General features: G+C 36.3%; 2 protein-coding genes across 6 annotated transcripts; one reads left to right on the top strand and one right to left on the bottom strand.

The window, feature by feature from the left end:
- The first annotated feature begins 2,956 nt into the window (after positions 1-2,956).
- LOC18434793 (dentin sialophosphoprotein-like protein) lies at positions 2,957-14,542 on the top strand. Of its 4 annotated transcripts, none has more exons than XR_016060797.1 (13): positions 2,957-3,600; positions 5,602-5,828; positions 7,576-7,643; positions 7,940-8,014; positions 8,502-8,836; positions 10,023-10,091; positions 10,184-10,272; positions 10,648-12,837; positions 13,005-13,082; positions 13,261-13,372; positions 13,712-13,762; positions 13,883-14,035; positions 14,146-14,542. XR_016060797.1 is itself a non-coding variant. In XM_020667565.2 (12 exons), the coding sequence occupies exons 1-12, from the start codon at positions 3,259-3,261 to the stop codon at positions 13,925-13,927; spliced, it is 3,681 nt and encodes a 1,226-aa protein (XP_020523224.1). In that variant the 5' UTR covers positions 2,957-3,258; the 3' UTR covers positions 13,928-14,542. The 4 variants fall into 4 exon arrangements, 2 of the variants coding, with proteins under 2 accessions (XP_020523224.1, XP_006844919.3); XR_002281014.2 differs by having other exon boundaries at positions 8,460-8,836; XM_020667565.2 differs by having other exon boundaries at positions 13,883-14,542.
- Positions 14,543-15,511: 969 nt separating this feature from the next.
- Positions 15,512-23,329, bottom strand: LOC18434795 (Tetratricopeptide repeat (TPR)-like superfamily protein). Of its 2 annotated transcripts, none has more exons than XM_006844858.4 (9): positions 23,249-23,329; positions 22,934-23,146; positions 21,547-21,820; positions 19,393-19,543; positions 18,206-18,428; positions 17,521-17,612; positions 17,235-17,370; positions 16,557-16,888; positions 15,512-16,051 (listed from the first exon to the last, which is right to left on the bottom strand). In XM_006844858.4, exons 1-9 carry the CDS (start codon positions 23,284-23,286, stop codon positions 15,804-15,806), a joined length of 1,707 nt encoding a protein of 568 aa, XP_006844921.1. In that variant the 5' UTR covers positions 23,287-23,329; the 3' UTR covers positions 15,512-15,803. The 2 variants fall into 2 exon arrangements, 1 of the variants encoding a protein (XP_006844921.1); XR_016060794.1 differs by having other exon boundaries at positions 15,784-16,051; positions 18,240-18,428.
- Between the last annotated feature and the right edge of the window lie 735 nt (positions 23,330-24,064).

Genomic DNA, 24,064 nt, shown 5'->3' with positions numbered 1-24,064 from the left:
TTTCCATTTATATATATATATATATATATATATATATATATATATATATATATACACACACACACGATGCAGTTGGCATACGGATGCATCCGTAGTTGTAGAGGTAAGGTGCACCTTCAAGTTTTATGATGATATATAATTTTGATGTAAAATGTTATTAGGATTATCTCAAAATCTATTTTTATATCTAATTATAAAATTTTAAATTTAAAAAGAAGTTAAAATCAAGTAGATCTATAAACATATGTAAATCTTGAAAATGGACGGTGTCAATAATATATTGTAAAATGCACTATTTTTTAAACGTAAAATCCTTTTATTTTTCATGGTCATACATCTTGATATCGAGATGATCAATCAAAGGGTTTTTTAATATTAAAACTACTTTTTCCAATGGATTTTTGAGATACATTCGTAGTTCTACATTATAAAGTTGCATCTTTATATAAATTTTTTTCCATATATATATATATATATATATATATATATATATATATGAGTAATGATTTTTTATTTATTTATTTATAAGGTAAATAATGATCTTTTATTTATTTATTTATATGAGTTATGATCTTTTATTTATTTATTTATAACATCGAACTGCCCTTTGTTCCCTTTTTTTTTGTACATTGTAACGACAACATAAATTATACCGCTATATAAAGGTTGACTACACCATGATTTACATGTAAAATGTACACATTACACGTATAAAACACACTACGATTAGGTTTCCTAGCATCAGAGCAACCTGTCCACATGTAAAGGGAAAGGTTTCTATACTTCCCCTGCAATATAGAAGATTTATGCTTCTTCTACCATCCAGCCGTCTAATTTTGATCAAGAGAGCCACTCACCGTTTGATCTTAGATCCGACATCTCAAAATAATTTATTTTTAGTTTTTTTTATACAATTTGGTATGTGACATCTTTTTATTGAGGCACACCTATAAAAGATATTAAAAATAAATTTTTTATAAAATATAATGACCAAAATACCCTTTGAAATTTTCAAGGGTATTTTGCTCATTTTATTTATTGAAAATATTGTTTTTATATTTTTTGTTAGTGCGAGTTTAATAGAGGACTGGACATCTAAAATTTGGTATCAAAATAGTTTAGAGAAAAAAAATTTAAAATAAAATAGTGTAGAGATGTGACATTGTGATTGGGGTAATCTTAACCCTCCATTCAGAATGGATGGTTGGATAAGGGGAAGTATATAAATTTTATGCTGTAGGGGAAGCATAGAAATTTTGCCCATATGTCAATATCTTTCTCAAAAAACCAGAAAACATATTTCACTTTGAAAGCTCTTATAATTTAATTGGGAAAAGAAAGAGTTTATCAAGGCGTCTCTCTAAAATGGGAAATCGTCCAAGCACTTTGAAAGCTCTTATAATTTAATTGGGAAAAAAAAGAGTTTATCAAGGTGTCTTATAAAAGGTTATTCTCTAAATGGGAAATCGTCCAAGTAACCATCTCAACTTCGGAGAGATGTATGGACACGAGATAAAAAAGATTTGAGGTGCTATACATAATGTATCATGCAAAATACTATTCGGACAATCCATTTTGAGAATTTTTAAATGTTTATGGATCTATATATTCGGAGACATCATATAAAATGTTCATAGCTTCACTTATTTGAGTTATTTTTTGAGCTTTAATTTCACAATTAGAGATAAAAAATATGTTTAGGCCAACATGGAATTTTTTGCAGGATTTGAAAATGGGGCATACTTTGATTGTTTAAATGCTATATAAACCATGCAAATTATTGAGGATAATAAAATATTAATTTCAACAATTGTCAAGGGAGTTTGTCAACGAAACAAGCTCAAAGCCTAACTAGAGCTCACGTCATCGTCAAAGTCATTTCTCAACTAATTGTAGTCTGTACACAAATTCAGGTAAGCCATTCAAGGGCCATACTCTCAAAGGCCACAACAACTAAGACTCATGTCTATAGTGGAAAATTAGTCTCCATCTTAGCCCATAAAATTTGCATGCTCCTCTGGTGAATAGTGGCACATCCACCGTTCAAGCCAAAACCAACCAACATTTCTAGGTGGAGATTTTCTCATGGACTTCTTTGCCACAATTGGATCATATTTTAAAGGTGGATTGGACATATTGCCTAATCTACACCATCCAAACTTCGATTAAATGAAGATGCTACTTGAAGTACATCTACACAATGCACTAGACAACAGCACTACAATACGCATCCTGGTGAAGATTATATATTTTCCCATAGAACTAAAGCCCACACTTAATCTCCATTAATTGAGTTAAATCAGAGGACTCAGTAAATCCTAGAGCTCAAATAATATTTTAAGTTCTAAAGGATCCAAGACAAATTTTAAGAGGCCAAAATATTTCCTCTCACACGAGAAGGAGAGATCATTCAATAGAAGGGAAATTGTTTCATGCGGGCCAGATCACATTTCTACACATACCATCCAGAAGATATAAAACATCCATTTTAAAGATGGATGCAAGTAGATCTTCTACTTAAAAACAAGTCTAAATGTTTTTTTACTAAAATTATTATTTTTAGTTTTAGAATTTATTTATTTATCATATTCATGATCTCCACATTAGAAATTACATGTCCTTCTAAATTAAGTTTTCAAATCCATCTCAAAATTAGATTCATTAAGAGACCTAGAGTTTTGGAGTTTTACAGCTCGGACGCATATAAACCAGGTCCATAATAGAAAGTATGCTATGATTGAATGTGATCATGATCAAATGAATGAGGTGTGAGGGGGTCATCACCGTCCAACTAACTACGATTATAAGAACTTAATGTACAACTTCCACTCCATCGCTGACTGACGGACTTAATGGATGGTGATGAGCCTTGGTGCTTACAATCTCGGTGCTCATATGGATCATAGATCCCGTTTCCTGATTATTCCCGAAGAGAGAGAAACATGGGATCCATGGCAAGGAGAGAGGGTAACAACCCGAAAGAGACAGTAACTATTTTCCCTATGCTTAGAGAGAGAGAGAGGAGAGAGATTATACCCTCAAGCTTAGAGAGAGAATGTGAGATTAGTCCCTTGGAGGTTAGAGAGAGAGAGAGAGCATCAACCCTTTCAAGTTTAATCCTTGCAAGCGTGAGGAGAGAGAAACTCTACTGTATTCCTAGAGAGAGAGAGAGAGAGCTCTGTCTCTCGCAAGTTCAAATGCCAAAATAGCCTCCACAGCTGCAAGCAATCCGAGAGAGAGAGAGAGAGAGAGAGAGAGATGTTTGGGAAATTTGGGCGAGGGGGAGGAATGGGCAGGGGGCAACCGAAGCGCATGATAATGGCTCCTCCTCCCCATAATTCACTGAGACCTACTTCCTCAAGGCCCCCTGGCTCGGCAACTCTCCCTCGACGCTCAGCCATTACAGGACCTCAACCTCCCGCTCCCTCTTCTTCGGCCATGGAAGAGAACTTTAGTCTTGTAAAGAGCGAAGACTCTCTCCCCTTTGGTATGCTTATTCGCCTTGCTCCTGACCTTGTGGAGGAGATTAAGAGAGTCGAAGCTCTAGGTGGAACTGCAAGAATCAAATTTGAGCCCAATAATAACAACCCTTCTGAAAGTGTAAGACCCATAAATTTTTTCCCCTAAAATTTTTCGTTTTCCTCTTTATTCATATTGCAACAAATTTGTTTATAATGGTTGATATCTATATTTTTAATTGCTATGATTGTTCCATTCCATCAAATTGTTATTGCCTTTGTAATAAATAAAAAAATTAAAGATTGATTTTATCTGTGACAACTATGATTTATCAAGTTCCAGGTATGAGAACCTGTTTGGACTCCTAAAAAGAAAATCTGGAATCCTGGTATACAACTCCATGTTGTGGGAATTCCCGCACCAAGTATTTTATGGAACACATTTTGGAAAGTGGAAAGAAGTGTCAAGGAAGTTCCCAATCTGGTTCAAATACTTATAACTTTATCTTCCGTGCAAGACGGTGTCATGGGTGATTTTGAATACATAACTGAAGCCAACCCATTGCTATTGTTTGAGAAAGAAATCAATCTTGTATATGTTAAATAGGTTGATTCTTGATTTCTGTAAAAGATAGAAAAATCAAAGAAACAGTGGCAAAAACAATAAACATCAAAGAGATGAGGCAGCATATAAAGGGTCTGATGACAAGAACTCTTCTATGGATAAAGGAGTCCATGGAACACCTGTTCGACCAGTAAGTTGGTCTCGTCATTGGCTTCTCTCCTTACATGCCATAAAGATAGGGAGCTTGCTGAAGCCTGAGCACAGATCCGTAATCTCATCAATATACTGGCCTATGCGAAGAAAGAGTTGCAAATGACAATCCACCATGAAAATGGTAAAAAAGTGATTCCCTCAGGATCTCTTAGTAGCCTTCCCACCCCTCCAGGTCCTCGGTTACTCCTAGAGCATCAATCTAAGCTAAGTTTCATGGTGCCCACTGAAGGAGGATGCGGCCTCAAGCTAGGCCAAGTGGTGGCCACGGATCATAGTGATGCAGTCTCCCAATTCTTTGATAGAACTACAGTGCCCGCATGTCAAGAAAATGTGGTATATAATGCACACCGCATGCCATGCGTGAGAATTTGGGATACTGGTCTAATCTCTGGTAGTGTAAGATATTATAAGCCCTTCTTGTGATACTTGGCTTCATTTGGGAGCCCTAGTGGGACTCTTTACTCCTTTAAACAAAAAGAAACCAAAGGTTATTGTTGATTTGTATTTGACTGGTTCTGCTACTGGTTTGCTGACAACTTATGAATTAGAATTTTTAGACTGCAAGGGTTTCAAGATAGCTATGATAGAATGTTGTGATATGAGAAACCCTCGTAGAGAGGCACAATGAAGCTCATTCTCAATAACTTAAGATTTAATTATGATGTAGGGATTGTCCATCATATACAATATATCTAGGCTGCAATCAAGTAAAATCTCCTTGCACAATTATCTATATGCACGCAATATGCAGAGTTATAAGTAATTACATGCATCAGCAATTGTGTGGCCACTTTAAGCCTTCATACCATAAATTATAGTTACTGAATGTATACCCTCCATTACACCCTGTTTTGTTTAGTAATGATTGAGCAAAATCCTCAAAATAATACCCTCTTCAGCAAGAGAGCCACATATGTGAATTATGCTACTGTTTGAGGACGTATACATTACTTGAAATGCTTGATAATGGTATTTAACAACTCTCAATTTCTTGTGTATCTTCAATACTTTATAGAGTTTTTAGTTTATGTGTACGTTTGAGCATAGTGATAAGAATGTCCATTCCACAGAATTTAGTATAACACGTCATATGTGCACTTGTTCATTCCATTATTTCTTTATAATATATGTACTTGTTTCTTTGTACTGAATAACTTTTCTAATGGGGAAGTGACATAGAAATATGTAGTCATGAGAGGTCACAAAATGTATTATTTGATCTCTATCCTACACCCAAATTTTTGTCTTCTGGATTATTTTTATTGAACATGAGTTATCTCTGCCCTTTATCTTTCATTTTATTTCATCTTTATGTCATTTTATGATAGAGTATTTAATAAACGAAGTTGTAATTTCTTTTTTTAGGTTATTGATGTTGGAGGCAAGGACTTCAGATTTACATGGGCTCGAGAGCCAGAGGACAATTGTGACATTTATGAAGAAAGTCGAAATGGTGAGGATGGAAATGGTTTGCTTGTTGAATCTGGGTCTGTTTGGCGTAAGCTGAATGTGCAGCGTATATTGGACGAGTCTACGAGGGACCATGTGAAAATGCGGTCTGAAGAAGCTGAACGCAAGTCGAAATCTCGAAAGTTTGTATCTCGCCCTTGTAAATTTTGTCTAGCGTTAAAATTTTATATGCTTTAAAGTTTAGAATATTTCTACACATGTATATTGTTCCTTTGGCATACAATGATTTTTGTAAGGAAAAAGTTTATATAAGATTGACACCTTAAAACGTAGAATTAAGGCGCACCTCTAAAATCCTTGGAAGAAGGTTGTTTTGATGTTTGGAAAACATCTAATTAATCATCTCGATATCGAAACATATAGATATGGAGAAAAAAAGATATTCCAAGTCCAATAAATAGTACATCTTGCAACACATTATCTGGACCATCCATTTTCAATATTTTCATACATTTATAGATCTACTTGATTTGAATCATTTCTAGAGTTTAAAATTTTATCATTAGAGATAAAAATAGATTCTTGCACCATCCTAAGAATTTTCCACATAAAAAATGTATCACATAACAAAGTTTGGGGGTGCATCTTAGATTGTTTAAGGTTGCAACATTAGGCAAACCACACCTTTTTAGTGAGACTTATCACAGCTGGTAACCTACTTGTTTAAGTTGTTAAACTGTAGATATTGAGATAGAAACATTGAGTGGACTAAATGATGGTTTTAGGCTTTCAGCATCTTTTGAGGGCATTCAATTCGACTAGGTTTAAGCATTTGCATTTTTACTTGCAGTGAATTTTAGAATTGAAACAATTCCTTTTCTCGTCAACTCACAAACCTTGGATAGGTAGAGTTCTAACACCAAAGGTAAATATTAAATTTAATTTTGAAAATCATTTGCAATCACGCATAATGCTCTAGAATCTAAAGGGTTTAAAATCACCCGGACTAAGACAGTCAATATGGAATGCAAGTTTAATAGTAATAGAACTAGAGACAAGGAAGTAATTAAAATTGACGGCTAAGAAATACCAAAAAGAGCGCACTTTTGATATCCCAAGACGATAATCCAAGATAATGGAGAGATTGAGGAAAGATGTCATACATAGAATTACAGCTGGGTGGGCGAAGTGGAAATGTACAACCAGAGTTTTATGTGATTGCGGCATACCAATGAAGCTAAAGGGCAAGCTCTACAGGATAGTTGTGAGACCAGCTTTACTTTATGGGATGGAGCTTTGGGCAGTCAAGAAACAACATATTCATAGAATGAGTGTAGCTGAGATGAGGATGTTGAGATGGATGAGTGGCAAGACAAGAAGGGCTAGAATTTGAAAGGAATTCATTCGGGAGAAATTAGGTGTAGCACCAATGAGCAATAAGATGAGACAAAGTAGACTTAGGTGGGCTGGCTATGTGTGGTACAGAGGTGCGAGTTAGTTTAAGTAGAAGGCTAAAAAAAGGCAAGGGGTAGGCCCAAAAGGACATAGTTCGAAATAGTGAGAAAAGATACGGGGACTTATGGCCTCATTGAGGGTATGACTCTTAATAAAGCAGAATGGTAGATCATGATTCATGTATCTGACCCCAATTAGTTGGGAAAACGTTTTGACAATGATGATGATAAAGGCACACCAAGTGAAATTTACCACAAAAACCACTTGGAAAACCTTCAAAAAGAAAAAGAAAAAGAAAAAGAAAAAAAGAAAAAACTACTGAGACATATTTATTGGTATCAATATGTTTGTAATGTTGGTGTGTTGTGGAATTAGTTGTTCTACATTGCAAGAAAGAGAGTTCTCCATCTTAATTATTATATTAGTTATTTTTCATTTGCAATGTTGGTTCATTTTATTTCTTGTTGGATATAGGTCCATTGTGTTAGACCATGGGAACCCATCAGTCAAGAACCAGGCTAAGCCATCAGTTGCTGCTCCAGGTATTGATATACTCATTGCTTCTTCTTTGTTTCAAAATTGAGTTTACTTCTATAACCTCTTATGTTGAGATTTTATTTTGTTATTCACTTTAAAAAGTGGGCCCATCTGAATTGAGATATTTAGGTCTTTGTTATCTTTTGTAGGCTTTCTGTTTTTTGATCATTTTGTGGGCTTTTCAAATCTCCCATAAGTTACTTAGTTGACCCTTACCAGGAAAAAAAGAGGAAAAGTTACGTAGCTTACTCATTTGTGTTATTAGCTAACATATCTGAGATTCGTGCAATGCTGTTGATAGCTAACTCACGGAGGACACCTTTCAATAAAAAGAACGATTTTGTATCTAAGAAGCCGAAAGCTGAGGTCAGTCCAGGTAATCCATTGGATACATCTTTGCTGTTACATGTTTTTTCTCCTGTAGTGTGTGTGTGCGCGCACGTGCATGCTCGTGTGTGTGTGTGTGTGTGAGGGGAGGTTGGGGGGGGGGGGGGGGGGGGGGAAGGTGGGAGAGGAAGTAGGGGAGAGTGGGTGGGGGATTGAGGGAGGCAGGAAGGGAGGGAGGGGGGAGCTGCTGCTGATGTATATTATACATTATAGATTTTCATGGAGCTGTTATATGTTTCCAAAAACAAAAGAAAGAAATTGATAATTCTTCAATTACTTACATTCTGTTGAGGGAGGGAGGGAGTTGCTGCCGATGAGTAACGTACATTCCTAAATTTTTGTGGAGCTGTTATATGCTACCAAAATCAAAAGAAAGAGATTGATAATTCGTGAATTACTTACATTCTGGTGTCATCATTTTCATCTTTTTGCAGTCACACCTGCTTCTCTTCCTAAATCTGTTCCAAAACCTGCAGCACCTTTGAATTCAACTGTTGCTGCAAAGAGTAGGTCCTTATTGTCACCTGCACCATCTTCACCTGAGCAAAACACCATTCCACTTCAAGCTTCTGCAACTCCCCCTGGTGTTGGGTTTGGAGTATCAGGACAAGCACTTGGCCATGATGTTGCTGCTCCCCATGTTATAAGTAAACACGAAGCTACTATTCCTGAGAAAGAGATGCTTGCTAAGCCTTCTAAACCTGCTACCCAAGAAGCAGGTCATAAGGCTGGTTTGGGTACTTCACCAATGGATCTTCGAAACATTTTGATCACGATACTCATGGAGAATCCCAAGGGAATGAGCTTAAAGGTAGAGTTATTGATTTCATAATATTTACATATTTTTTTGAGTTGTCATATTGAGCATGAACTTTTATGATGCAACTTACATTTTGTTGCTACCAATAAAAGAAACTTCACCATTTAGGTGCCTGGCTTGCTTTCTGTAACGTGAAAAAATTTGATCCCTTACTGATAGAGTTGCAATCCATTTGAAAGTTTAGTTTGCCATAAGTTTCAATCAGATGTTTCAAGTAATTGTTCTGTTGACAAAAAGGCATTCTTTTTAATATCATAATTTCACTGACTTTGTCCAGAGTGATTGTTTCAAGCACGTCTAAGCAAGGATATTTAGCAAGTGACTTGTTTACATGTTATTTGATAAATAAGCTATTTGTTCTCCTTTTTGGCGGATTAATAGAGAACTTTTTTCTTAATACAACGTCTACTATGATGAGAAAAGAAATTTAGAGACAACAGACATGTAGAGGGTCCATCCAATATCTCTCTCCGTTATTCCCTCGACAACACTTGTCACCCATGTGTCTTCAATCCTGCTTCTATCTTTGTCGCTAACTGTGTTCCCATCTTTCCCACCTGAGATTCACAGAGGAGGGACTGCCTCTTGATCTTCGTTTGCTATGCAGCTCAAGCACAGAAGGAAATTGACTTTTATCTTTGTAACCTTTTTCCCTAATTGCATCACTTCAGTTATCATAAAATATCTGCTTTGTTTGATACAACTTCGTTACTTAAAATTTAAGTATGATCCTCAAGATTTTATATATTTGTGACATATAGTATAGTTGCTGATATCTCTATCAGGTACATGTACTAAAATCAGTTTGAAGTCGTCGTTAAATAATCCATGGAATTTGACATTGGATATACAGCATGACTTGCAAAAATTTGTCATGGGGAATCTTTTCAACCTGTGATGCTATTTGGTGCGTCATCCATTTTCTTGGAGATTAAGAGTTCTTAAAATTTACTTATGTGACTGTTGGAGCTATCCAACATTGGATAATGGCCAGCCCAAAATGTTACATCGTCATTCAAAATATCACCACAACTAGCTCAACAACAGTGATGTGGCATAATTAGTGCCGCTAAACCTATATTGGGTGTGTATGCATTGTTTTCACTGTATGCTATACTTGGAAATTTGGTAGCCTGCTGTGCTTCTTGATATGGCCATCATGGGATTGATCATGCAGGTCCTGGAAAAAGCTGTTGGAGAGGCTTTTCCTAACTCCGGAAGGAAGATAGAGACTGTCATTAAATCAGTGAGCAATAAAAACTCTTGTGGATATCTACTTATTATTTGAAATTAGTCTTGAGATTTACTGACTGTTGCTTTATTTGTGTTGCTCATCAGATTGCGACTTACCAGGCTCCTGGAAGGTATCTTCTAAAGGATGGTGTGGAAAAGGATACCTCTACAAAACCTTCATCAGATATTGGAAGGTTAGTTATGGTTTGTTTTATTGAGAAATTTTGAAATTATAGTTTCTTTTTCCTCTTTTAAAATTGAGAGAGGACATTACCAGTGATCTTGTTTGATGTTTTCACTCTCCCAAGATGAATATTTTGAAACAAGTTCAACAATGATTGTCTTATAATGATGTATATGGTGGATGAATATGAAATAATCCATTTGGAATAAAGGCCAAAGAATGAATCCTGTCATTTCATGCCTGTGTTCTCACTGTTGTGGATGCTTATTGAGTAAGTGTATTATTTCACCTGTTTAGGTTTCAAAGCTAGTGCACATACCCTCCATCACTGGGAATTTTTTATTATGGTTGGCCATACAGTTAAAATTTGCATTGCCCTTTTCAGTTCGCCCGAGTCGTTACACATTCAAACACCAATTGCAGAACCTGAAAGTATGGCAAAGCTTTCAACTGAAGAACCTGAGAAACATGATCAATTGAGCTCGAAGGTAGGAGAACAACCAAATGCTTTGGAAGAGAGAGAAACACACAGTGTATCACCTGATGAAGTTGGCGACAATAAAAAGATGACCAACAGTGAAGGAACTGGGGGCAGCAGTTCCAGTGATAGTGATAGCGAGAGTGAAAGTGCTAGTAGTGACAGTGGAAGCGATAGTGGGAGCCACAGTAGGAGCAGAAGCAAAAGCCCAAGCCCTGCTGGAAGTGGAAGTCCAAGTACCAGTGATAGTGAGAGTGATGGAACAAGCAGTAGCAGCGAGGAACCTGATGTTGATGTTGATATCATGAGTGATGAAGGGGAAGCCGATGATAAATTGGGTATTCCTGTTCTAACTACGTCCACATCTCCCATTACCAGGATAAGTCATGATGACGGGTTCGGTAGAGATCATGATGGTGAGAATAAAAATGATGGGTACCTCGAAACAATGGATATAAATTCTGAAGATGTTGAAATTTGCGACGATGTGGCTGATTTTACGAAAGCTTTGAGTCCCAATGGCAAAAATAAAACTTCTAGTGATCACGAAACTGACATGGCAGCTAATACTAATGTGATTCCTCCTGTAACAGATACAGAATTGTTGGAACAAAAGGTGCCTTCTCACTCCCCGGATCCATACAAGCAGTTAGATCGGGAAAGAGACTCTTATGGTGGAAGGCTTGTGGCTGATGTGGTCAATGACATGAGAGAAACCATGGCAAAGGATGTTTCAGGCCATGATCTGCCGGGTAATCTACAGAGAGCTTCTAAGGTGAAATCCAAAAGGGGACCTGATGTAAAGCATGCCCAAGACAATTCAGAAAATTTGAAAAGATCAAAGGCAGACGTGGAAACAGAGAATATAGCTCAGTCATTGGTCCATGAAAAAAGTAAGGAGACTTATGTCTCTGAGAGACAACATTTAAAATCTCCTGCTAAGTTTGAGCCTGGCCCCAATAAAAAGCATCTCCATTCTACACAAATGGCTGAAAGTTTAAATCGAGATGGAAGTGCTGAACCAAGTGTGCGGGGTAGAAAGGCTCCTGATAATGTAGACGTAGCGGTCAGGAATGCCTCTAATTTTGGCAAAGGTAGTGGACATGTTGAAAGAGGATCAATGACTTCTGATACAACAGGAGCATGTGCTTTAAAGAATTCTAATTTACAGCATGAGAGAGCCCACAATGAGATACTAGATGAAGAGAGAGAGGGTAGCAAATTCTTCTCTACCAAATCTAGCAGAGAGAATATCATCGGGGAGCGGATATCCATTGGCCATGACCCACAAAACAAGAAATCAAGTGAACAAACTGGAAAGAGATCAAAAGAACAATCAACTCAGTTTACTTTAACTGCCATGCCCAAGGACAATAGGAAAGATGGGAATAGGCGTGGCAGTGGAAAGGAAAGTTTCCTGAGGAGGGAGCTTTCTGATTTGGAGTTGGGTGAATTCCGGGAACCTGCGGTTGCTGAGGAGGCAAAGAAACAGCTTGAGAAATCAAATTCTTTCAAACTTTCACAAAGTAAAAGAAGTCCCACTGATTTGGATAGATCAAAGGGGAGAAATACTGGGAAAGTAGTTCAAGAGCCAAAGAGGCTCTCACCAATGAACCAAGAAAATGAGTTGGGTAAGAGAATGCTTGAAGACGAGCATTTAGAATCTACAAACCCTCATCAGAATTTCAGACATTCACAGGCTACACAAAGAGCAGACCTTGGTGAGTTTGATTCTTCATCTCATTTGGACAAATTTCTTGAGAAACCTGGTAGGGGGGATATACCTGATATGGATCCAAGCCATGGCATGGCCTTGGAAAGCAATTTCAATGCTTCAAAGAAGAGATCTTCAGGTCTATCCAATCAGCAAGATGCTAAGGCTTGGAGCCAGGGCATTCCCAATAATGTTCAGGGTAGCAAATCCACGAATACCAGTTCAATGACTGGTTCAGGAGGGAAAAGGAAAGAGAGGTCGTGGATGGAGCATTGTAATGGGAGTAAAAAGAGGAACTCTTTATCAGATGATGATAAAGTACTCTATGCAAAGTATGAGAAAGATGAGCCAGAACTAAGAGGTCCAATAAAAGATGATGCCCAGTAAGTTACTATCTTCTAGAATATGACCATGCAGGCATATGTGCATTCATGTTTGTAGAAATTTATCTATTCATCTGTCAAATGTGAAAACATTCATCTCCATGAACAATAAATCATCTGTTGGTCTTGTTTCTGCTGGTTAAAAATGCATCTTTTGTGTGATACAGGTACAAGGAGTATACTAAAGAGTATTCTGAAAAGCACAGTTGTTACTCCTCTTTATACAAGCTTCTGGAGAGCGAAAGGTAATGTCTTTTCCTGTTTAGAAATGGAGTTTCTGTGTTATTTGTTTGGTTGAATTGGTGCAATTCTGATTCTAGTGTTGAACACCCATTGGTAACTTAGTTTCTCATCATTTCTTAGGAATTGATGGGAAAAATATATCCATCATTTGTCTTTTATTTTGATATGTCATGTTTGCAGGGCTGACTTCGAGAAATTTAGACGTGATCTTGAGCATGCAAAAGACAGAGATATGGATTCGTATAACAACATCGTGGAGCGCATAATACAGTCTTATCGTCTATGCGGTCCGGTATGCTTTCTATGAAGTTTCAATCTAGAACTATTGGAGACATGCTTTTACATGATAATTCAAGGTGGAAGTATATGTATTTAGGGAATCAAATGCTAAGAATCTTTGATTTATAGGTAATTCTTAGTATTATAATATACATTCCAGTGGAAACAAAAGGGAGAACTAAACTTCGATTATAAACAAAACTTGTTTCCAAATCTCTCTCTCTCTCTCTCTCTCTCTCTCTCTCTCTCTCTCTCTCTCTCTCTCTCTCTCTCTCTCTCTCGTACTGCAATCTGCAAATATCAAGATCCCTAAAACTACAGCATTCCTGGGTCTTTTTGGGATATGATGCAGGGACATATACGGATGAAGAAAGTATTTATTGTGCTTCACAAAGAGTTGCAGGTAATGGCATCAAATGGGTGCTTCTCCATCAGTATATGTGATTTAAGCAATTTTTTTCTTATGTGCATAAGAATATTGAAAGTTATGCCTTTTTTTTCCCTTTTATTTGTGGGTGTGCAGCTCCTGAGGCAGAGAATAGAGGAATATGCAGCCACACATACATGAGCGGATATGATTAAGGGGGATTTATTTCCTCTCGGACATTTTAACAGTTGTGATGATCCATATTCCGTCATGATGAATGAAATCCTGCTCCCCTTCTTCAGTGACCAGGTTGAATGACATGGTGCCTCACAATGTTTTTGTTTTTCTTTTGAGTGGGTAGGGTGCTGGATTTTGAGAGAGAGAGAGAGACGCTAAAGGTGATGCATCTCCCATTGCAGTTACAAAGAATGAGGGAAGAAAATGCTCCAAATTAATGATTTCTTAGAAATATGCAGAACCAACTGTAAATGGTTGACAGCAGATGGGTTCAGTTCAAACTTCAATGGATACGATGAGTTCGCACTGAGGGTGAAGAAGTATCATGAAGTCTGCCGGTCCTGGCTGAAGTTTTGCCAATTTTTGTAAATACTGTTTCCTACCAGGACGAAGGTTATGATTGGAGAGAGCTCATTTCCACAACATTTACGTGTACATAAATAATTCTAAGTAGGCTTTCCTTTCGTAATTTGTGTTGTATCAATTGGGATTTGAGGCAATTAACAGAGGAGCCCCATGTTTTTTTCAATGGCCGGGTCACTCCTGCGCCTACCTTTTGTTAGTAGGAATATTTTAAAAGATGAGTCGTGCATATTGACCAGCATCATCTTTCTTTTGGCAAATATAAGAGGGAGAAACTGCTGAAATATTACTGCTTGAAAATATTGCCACTGCTGGTTGCAGTGTTGATCAAACTACAGCAGTATATGCGTGTGTGCGCGAGAGAGATCTGGGCGGCATTAACGTGAAATTTTAACTCCAGCGTGTGCGAGAGAGATGTTGGCGGCATTTAAGGAGCTGCAGGATTGATTTCAATCTTACATCGCCCCCAACAGTCTACCCCATTGTACAAATTACAATTGTTTCATGCGGGCTTGACTGCAATATACTGTCCGATCCGATGTATAAAGGTGATCCATCTAAAAACAATTGCAAGTAACTATCCAAATGTTTTAATATAATTATTATTTTTAAAATTTTAAATTTATTTATTTTAATTATAAAAAATGTATTTTTTTCATATTCATGAACTCCATATATGCAGGCTGGCCACATGCTAACCGGCATCCTTGTGCAAACGGGGAGAGAGAGGGGGCGGGGGTGGAGAGATTTGTATGAGTGAGAGATTATTGATGGTATATTGTAAGTCGGGGCAAGAGAAAATCGATTCATTGAATGGTGGGGTGGAGGATATTAAAGTCGAGCCAAATGAACTGATTCATTTGAATGAATTAGGTTCTATAGACCGGGCTAATTTACAAGGAATATTCTAAATCGTTTCCAACTAAGCAGGTAAAGCTATGATTTTAGATTTAAAATGTTTTTTTACTGCTAAATGCATGGCAACAGAGTATAACTGATACCAAAAATCAATTTTATGTTGATTAGCAGGACAGGTGGTATCCATAAATTTTTAAGCACGTATGCTCTCTCGTGAGCATGGTCTACTTGTACTCCCTCGGTAAGAAGACCACTTGGGAGGATTTTTTCAGTGCAAAATTCTCGAGAGAAATTTTTTTTTGAAATTTGAGTTTTCCAACACACGGATTTCACCATAAAAAAAATTGAATGATCTTTATTCAATTGACTTTTTTTTTTCCTCCAAGTACATTGAGGACATTGAGGGGTACAATTAGGAAAAATTTCTATTGAGGTTAATTTTTAAGTTGAAGAGGTTCATCCCCCAAATTTAAGGTCTTTAAATTAATTCTAGGTGCGGTTTTACTGGAGGGAGTAAAACTTCATTCTACTCCGTGGGAATAGAATATCTGTGGGCATAATTTTTAGTTACCAAGGCTGGGCTAAGCACTTGCTAACAATTTAACAACTAAAATATAAATTAAGTCGGAATGCAATCCCTGTACTTGGTTCTCAATTTTGACAGTCTTTGCTTTAGAGGTATTATATCTGTCTTCCTCCCCAATTTGTTGAGGAAAAACACAAGCTTCTTTAGAGTAGTTACCACTTCTTCACTCTCCGGACCCATCTCCTCCTCTTGAATCTCTAATACCCTCCAAAGCAGGGGCAACAGTTCTTCATCTTTCCCTAATCTGGTCTGTATAGAGACCAAGCAATCGAGTGCCTCCCCTGTTACACAACAACAATGCACATTTTCCTGTTCAACACCTTTAAGCATTACCAACTAAACAAGGTGACTGACATCTCTACTTCTTGAATAAAACCCAAGGATACATTGTGAAATTCTTCAATAAGATGTTCTCATTAGCATAATGAGATCTTTTTTCTCCTTTATTTTCTCTCTCTTCTCACCAAAAACTTCTTTTAAGAGAGAGAAATTGTTAAAAATACATTTAGAAAAGATAATAAATCATGGATTTGTGCAAATAATGTCGGTCTCAGAAAAAACAATAAAATGCAAGTTCATAGAATCTTCAGAATGGGGACTAAATTTTCTTCATTCTCTTTTTTTCATTTATTTCCTTTTTCTGTCTATTTATACTGTTATTTTCCTCAGACATTTACACCCCCCCCCCCCCCCCCCCACCCCCCCACCCACACACACACACACACATATATCAACCATCATCATTTTAGCCACATGAAAACAAACAATAAAATAGGCACTACTTACCAACGGGAGCTGATTGCCTCCCAAAAGCTTTCTCACGTATTCGCACGACCTCAAGAGCAAGATTCTCTGCTTCTTCATCGCGTTTCAATTTATAGAGTGTGACTGCAAGGTGTAACATTGGAACTGCAGTGGATGGGTCATCAGGATTTGTGTTGTCTGATAAGATCTCTAAACTCTTTCTCAACAAGCGCTCTGCCTCTCCAAAATTTTTAGAGCGAGAGTACGAGATGGCCAAGTTCACGAAGTGGGTTGCTGAACTTGGGTGGTTGGGGCCTTTGTATTTCTCAGTGATCACCAAGCACTCCTCAATCAGCTCTCGACCTTCTTGATCTCTGTTAAAATAGCAAGATTATGTAATAGAAGGGGGATTGAGAGGGAAACCATGTTTCGTATAAAAATATGGGGCATGCAAGAAATATAACAAGGTCGCTTCCTATAATCAAATGCAAGGAATTATGAACATAGGAGAAAATAAAATTATAGAACATGGAAAGCCATTTTTTTTATATCATTTTCTAGTAGCCTTTAAGTACACAATGGGTATTTGAATTATTCTATGCATCACCCTACAACGATGAGAGGTTCAAATCTAGTTCTTGAAATACATAGAGAACAAACTGAAATTAAATATTTTCATCCAATCAACAAGCGAGAGCTGACAGAGATCTTCTTTTTTACCTTCCTGCAACATGGAGCAACTCAGCCAAGTCTAGCCTCATTTTCTCGAAAACAGTGTCATCTAAGGACATGTACCCAGAGTCCTTGATGGAACGAAGGCCTTCTTGATATAACTTAATAGCTTCATCAACATTGCCTGAGGATGAGCGAAAGCATTAGTGTGTTGTTGGAACATGAAATGGTGTAATGCACTAGTGGAACATACCACAGTTAAGGGTAAATCATGTGACTTCACAGGTAATAAGCAAGTGAAGGGTTAGAAAAGGACCATTCTTGGTTTGCATACCTTTAGCACACGCTGCATGAGCTAAGGAACACATGGCCATTCCTACTCTTCCATCATCTTCTCCATATGATTTTGTATATATGCTCAAAATTCTGCATAAAACTAAGGGAGGTCACAACAATATATGCACAAAGTAAATCTTCAAAAAACAACATGGATGTAGGATACATTGCAGCAGCAGCAAGATATAAACTAATAATTGTTAAAGTCAATTGATCCAAAATTGCACCATTACATCTTTTTCTTTCAGTAAATATTTTCCATTTACATCTTTTACATATGGTTCTAAATCGTTGGTTTCATGGATTCTTCTGCAGTTTGAATGGGAGAGATTTGGATTTTCCAATAGACCAATGGAAGGTCTACTTATCACTGAAATGGAATTCTATACATTGCATGATTTCAAGGTCTAAAACTAACAAAAGTTGGTAACAACAATATAAGGAAATAAAAAGAAGACTCTGTTCATTTATCAGAAAAAGAAAAGAAGAGAAAGAACTCAGCTCAAAGAATCTTCATGATAGTGACGAACAAATCCGTTTTTAGAAAACTGAACTTCCTATCTATTCTGGTAAGTAAAACTACGGGTATTTTCACACATGATATTGAATATGGGAACATCCAAGACCCATATAAACCTGACTAGGCAGAACTAATTCACTAATAGCAATCAAATGGACAAAACCTTTTAAAAGAAACTTCTGCATCAACAGCCTTGCCTTCCTTGATGAAAATATTGCCGAGAGCAAGTAAGGGGTTGACAAGATCCACACTTTCAACACCTTTGCTTCCTTCCAATATACTGATAACCCGGCAATAGGTTTCAATTGCTTTTGCAGCTTTTCCTAAAGAATAATAAGCCTTGGCAATCCCCAGAAGTGATGTGACAAGGAGTGGACTGTGTTTTCCTGAAAAGGGAAACATAAGTGTATTTTAGGTGGCATCTATAAAATTAACAGACTAGTAAAAAAAGAACATCAAGATCAACCCTTCAGCACCATATGCACCTTAGGACCCTGGGAAGCCACAACAGATAGCAGTATTCTAGTTGTTGCGCAAACCTTAGAAAGCTTTTGAAAAAGGAATTCAAGACAAAAACAAGCTTATGAGAACTCTTCAGCATGTTAATTGCCTGTCTCAATCATATTATTTTTACAATTTTGAAGAAATTTACTTTCATAGCCCTAGACAACCAAAAAATAAATTATGATGTTAGAATTCCTCAATGAGTATCAGCATAAAGTATTTTTCATAGTTTAAATTTCATTAAAAGGGACAACATATAAAAAACGAAAAGGCCAATATCACAATGTAATCCAAAGATCAAGTATCTAGACTATAGACGGATCCTATCTAAATGAATAATCTAAATTCTAGAACACAATAATTATCTATACATGGTCCAAAGCATCGCTTCTCACTCAACTAGTTTAATACAGCATAGAGCTATGATTTTAAATTCACTACCAAAACTGATAATGAGAGCAGAGAAAATCCAACATTGAGTTGGGAACAAAAGGGTATCAAACCAAACCACCCTGTTCCTTATCGGATACTGACACACAGATCACAAATTCTATTAAGTTTGGCTCACAAGAAGGTGTTTCATTTTGGAGACAAAAAAATATCAAAAGACAAGCTCATAAAGCTATAAGCACAAGACGTTTGACATTTTTTTTGTCAATCTAAAGAAGAGCATAAGTGTACAGACAACAAAAAATATTCTTTTTCAGAAATAGAATGTAAGTCTCTTCAAGTAGGGTTGCATGGTGCATTTAAAAGAAACTTAATACCATGAATGGTCAAACTTGACAAACACAATTGGGACTGTATCATACACTTGGAAGTTCACCTACAGATGAGCACACATACCAATCATAGTCTCTTGAATTGAAATGCCCCTTTCATATGCAATCGATGCCTCCTCGAACATCTCCAAAGTTGTATACATACTTCCCATATGTGTTAATATGGAATCAACATAGGGTTCATGGTTCTCAATTGTTCTCAATATTTCCTTTAACTGCCCATCAAAAAGGGAAGGAAGTATAATGTATATCAATCACATGATCGAGAAGTATTGTCATTGTCACCATGTAATGGTAAGAAAAGGAAAATATAAGAGAAAGCAAATTAATGAGAATCCTTGTTCATAACATGGTGATTAAAGTTATACATGGGCATTACTTGGATATTCTTATTTATTAGGAATATATAAAATTATTTGTGATTTCCTTGCAGATGCAAATAATAATTTTGAAAAAATACCGCGCCAAAAACTAGTAAAATCACTCATCATACTGAAAGTCTCTCTCTAAACTCCTTCTCAACTCCATCAAATCAAGAATAAAAAACGAAAAAATTGATTTTGGATGTTACCAAGAATTCTCCATTGTTGATATGTTTTGTATGGGTCTATGGGTCTATCATGGAAGCTTACTTGTATTACAACATGGTTGTTGCTTTCTGTTTGTTTTAATGCAAACAAGGAATACTACATGAGTACATTTATCTAGATTTAATAAGAATTGTGAATATGTACAAATATATATATATATATATATATATATATATATATATATATATATATATATATTCAAGTCATCATCATTAAAGCCTTTTCCAACTAACTAACGTCGGCTACACGAAACCTGGTTTGCCATGCTGCTCTATCAAGAGCCATACCCTCAATGATGCTATAAGTCTCGATATCTTTTCTCACTATTTTCAATCATGTCCTTTTGGGCTTCCTAACAACCGTTGTATTGGGTTTGCACTGCACATAGCTGACCCATGTAAGTTTACTTTCTTTCTTCTTATCGCCAATTGGTGCACACCTAAATTTTCCCGAAGGTATTCATTTTGAATTCTATTCTTTCTTGTCTTAGCACTCATCCATCTCAACATCCTCAACTCAACTAACTTATTCTATGGGTATGTTGTTTCTTGACCGCCCAACATTCCACCCCATAAAGTATAAAACTTGCCTTTTAGCTTCATTGGTATATAAAACTCTGATTGCACATCTTCATTTTGCCCACCTAGCTCTAATTCTATGTGCAACATCTTCCTCAATCTCTCCATTTGCCTGCATTATTGATAAAAAATATCGAAAGTGCGCTCTTTTTTATATTTCCTAGCTGTCAATCCTAACTACTTCCTCGTCACTACTCTTATTATTGCTAAACTTGCATTTCATATACTCTTTCTTAGTCTGATTAATTTTAAAATCTTTGGATTCTAACGAATTTCTCCAAAGTTCTAACTTTGAGTTGATGCCATTTCGAGTCTCATCAATCAAAACTATTTCGTCTATGAACAACATACACCACAATACCTCATCTTGTAGATGCCTAGTTAAGTCGTCCATAACTATCACAAAAAAGTATGGGCTCAATACTGACCTCCAATGTAGACCTATTGTCATTGAAAACTCACTCGTCTCTCCACTAATTGTTCGCACACTAGTTAGTGCTCCCTCATATATATCTCGCACCAAGTCGATGTAGTATTTGAAGACTTTTTTTTTTTCCGACTCCCACCAAATAAAATCTCAGGGTACTCTATCATAAGTTTTCTCTAGATTAATAAAAATCATATGGAGGTATTTTCCCTTCGCCCTAAACTTCTCAATCAGTTGCCTTAGTAGGAAAATAGCTTAAGTTGTTGACCTCCCTGGCATAAAACTGAATTGATTTTCTGATACACTTGTTTCTTGCCTTAGTCGTTGCTCAATCACTCTCCCGCATAGCTTCATAATGTGGCTCATAAATTTGATCCCTCAATAGTTGGCACAATTCTGTATGTCTCCTTTATTCTTGTAGATATATATTCTAAGTAATAAATAAAAAATAAGCTAATACTTTTATTAACTCTACTTCCAAAATTACCTTTCCTTACATACAAAAGAATACTTGACACAGTTCAATCAGTTAAAGCATCATATACAAGAAAGGAATTAAGTCAAACGAATTAACTTTCTTTTTTCATGATAATTATGAGAAGCAACTAACCACTCAAAATTACCTCCTCAAGTAAACAACTTGCTGACTTGAAATCACATATGTGTGTATAAGACAAAGCTAAGACATCAAGAATAGCAGCTTGCTCCACACCTTTCTGCCCAGCATCTAGCTGCTCTTTCAATGCTCCATAGTTTGCCTCAACAAGTTTTAAGGCTGCATCTCTATTCCCCTCCCTTATCATCTTTTTCACTGTAGAAAACAACTCTTCTAGCTGTTGCTCCAAATCAGACATGTAAGTTATGGAGGTACTCAAATCTTCATTTGATGTTCTACACCTGGTAGCAATTACCCAGACAATGGAATGTTGAAGATAAAAAACGATGCTAACTATCAACTTATTAAGTTCATCTATGGAACTGCATCAATGATGATGCACATCTACTAAATAATAAGCATCTGTATCTATTTTTTTGTATAAAAGAATCCATATCGATGCTTATTGTTAGGTAAATCAACTTGTACACAACATAATAAAGCCAAGGGGGAGACCAAGACCCAAAATTGAGATGGCATTCACAAATCATACAGAAGCAATACATAAACAGAGGAAGTTAGTATAGGAGCCCATGCCACCCCATCTAGTTAATTATGAAATGCAGAGCATGAAAGTATTTGATATTCCATATACCAAGAGTCCATGAAGGAGTAACAAAACTACCAAGCAGCCGTAGTAAATAATACACGTAATAGGCTTCTGTCTTTTCGAAAGATTGCAAGCAACCTAAAAATACTAGAACTATGGCCCAAGCAATTTGAGGAACATGGTTTCTTCTCCGATCGAACATGAGCTACCCAACAGGTTAAATGCATCAAAATTTTCTCGATTTGGGTCCAATCAGATGACATGTCCCCCCTCCACACCCTTCCTACACAACCCAAACTGGAAAAAAAAAAAAGAGGTGCGGATGACAGAGCTTGAATGACGCTCAGGCCTTTCACTTTAATTTTGATTCGTATTGAGGGAAATAACCAAAGGAAAAAAAAGTGCATTTGTCCAACAAATTTTGGTTTCCTATGTGTCTAAATTTCAAGACTGAGTAGCAGTGTTTTGATTTTTAATATGCCATATAGCACTTTGAAAAGTCTTTTATTGATCAATCACACTTATTACTGAAAAATATAGCAGGAATCATTGTTCTCAAAATTTCGAGGTTTTAGCATGTTCATTACTGGTCCTTCTACAATTTTTTTTTTTTTTTTTTTTAAATAAAGGACAAACAACAGTCAGTGTTCGAACACAGAGGGTCCAAAACATCACTCAAACATATGAAAGAAGGGAATTTCATATACCAATCTAGTGAGGCCATAATTCTTTTGATGAATAGCTACAAATTCCACCTATAAACACTGCAAAAAGTTAATGAAATAAGATTTTGAAGAAAAGATACCTTTCTATGTGCTTTAGAGGTGAAACAGGAAGAGTGAGGGCCTTAGTTTTCAGAGTTCTGTGCCACCTTAAAGGCCATTTCTCCGAGCTCATAATTTTTGATGTATTAATACACTCTGAATTCACATCATATACTATTCGATGGCGTGCATCAAATTGGGGGTTGATGATCTTTATACCAGTCAAATGATTATAACCAGGAAACTGCTCATTCCTGAAAATAAAAATGGAAATGGATCACCACTCAATTACTGCATGCGTTTTAGTCCACGAAAACAACACCTGACGGTATATGTTTTTAGAGAGAGAAACATACCGAAGGTAAGAGGAAGAGAAGAGTGAAGAAGTCGCCATTATCTACTCAAGCAGAGAAACAATGACTCTTTTCCTGAGATTCATTGAACCATTTAGGTTAGGGACATATATCGCCATTTTAAATTTTTGTAAAAAATATGAAATGCTCCGGCGGGAGCACAGAATCTCTAGATAAAGAAATATTAAAACCTATTACCTATATACTTTTGGGGAGAGCAGCGTATGAGAAACATTCTCATATGAAACACCATGGGAACGCTGATCTCAGCCGTCCATCAAATTCTTTTCTTATAATTGATAACCTCTGTGATATTCCAACGTCGCGTTATGTGCGCCCTCTACTTTTAAACATAGATAAGGCCGCTTCAGCCCAAAATAGTGTAATGGGAAATCCGTCAAAAATGTGTTTAAGATATTTTATTATATAATAATTTAGGTAAGATATTTTATTATATAATAATTTATAAGAAAGTATATAATGAAATCATTTATCTTCGGTATAAAGTGGTCACAATTATTCTTGACCAATGGATGTGAATTTTGGTGCCTGCATTTATTTCATTAACCAATGTCAAAGTTCAAAAGAAATTTTCTCGAATATCAAATTTCACATCGGATGGTTGTAAGTAATTGTTATCTCTATGTACAAAAGGTAAATAGTCTCATTGTATGCAATTTTATAATTTATTTATATATTTTACTTTAATATATAATAATTTATTTATATATTTTAGTTTAATTTCACATTGCACATCAAAATACATACATTTTTATTTATTTATAAAAAAGTATATAATAACACCATTAATCTTTAGAA

The sequence above is a fragment of the Amborella trichopoda genome, chromosome 1 (genome assembly GCF_054954075.1).
Source record: "Amborella trichopoda isolate Santa Cruz 75 chromosome 1, AtrichopodaSantaCruz75HAP2 v2.0, whole genome shotgun sequence".
NCBI classification, from domain to species: domain Eukaryota; kingdom Viridiplantae; phylum Streptophyta; class Magnoliopsida; order Amborellales; family Amborellaceae; genus Amborella; species Amborella trichopoda.
This window is presented reverse-complemented; position numbering and strand designations above follow the sequence as displayed.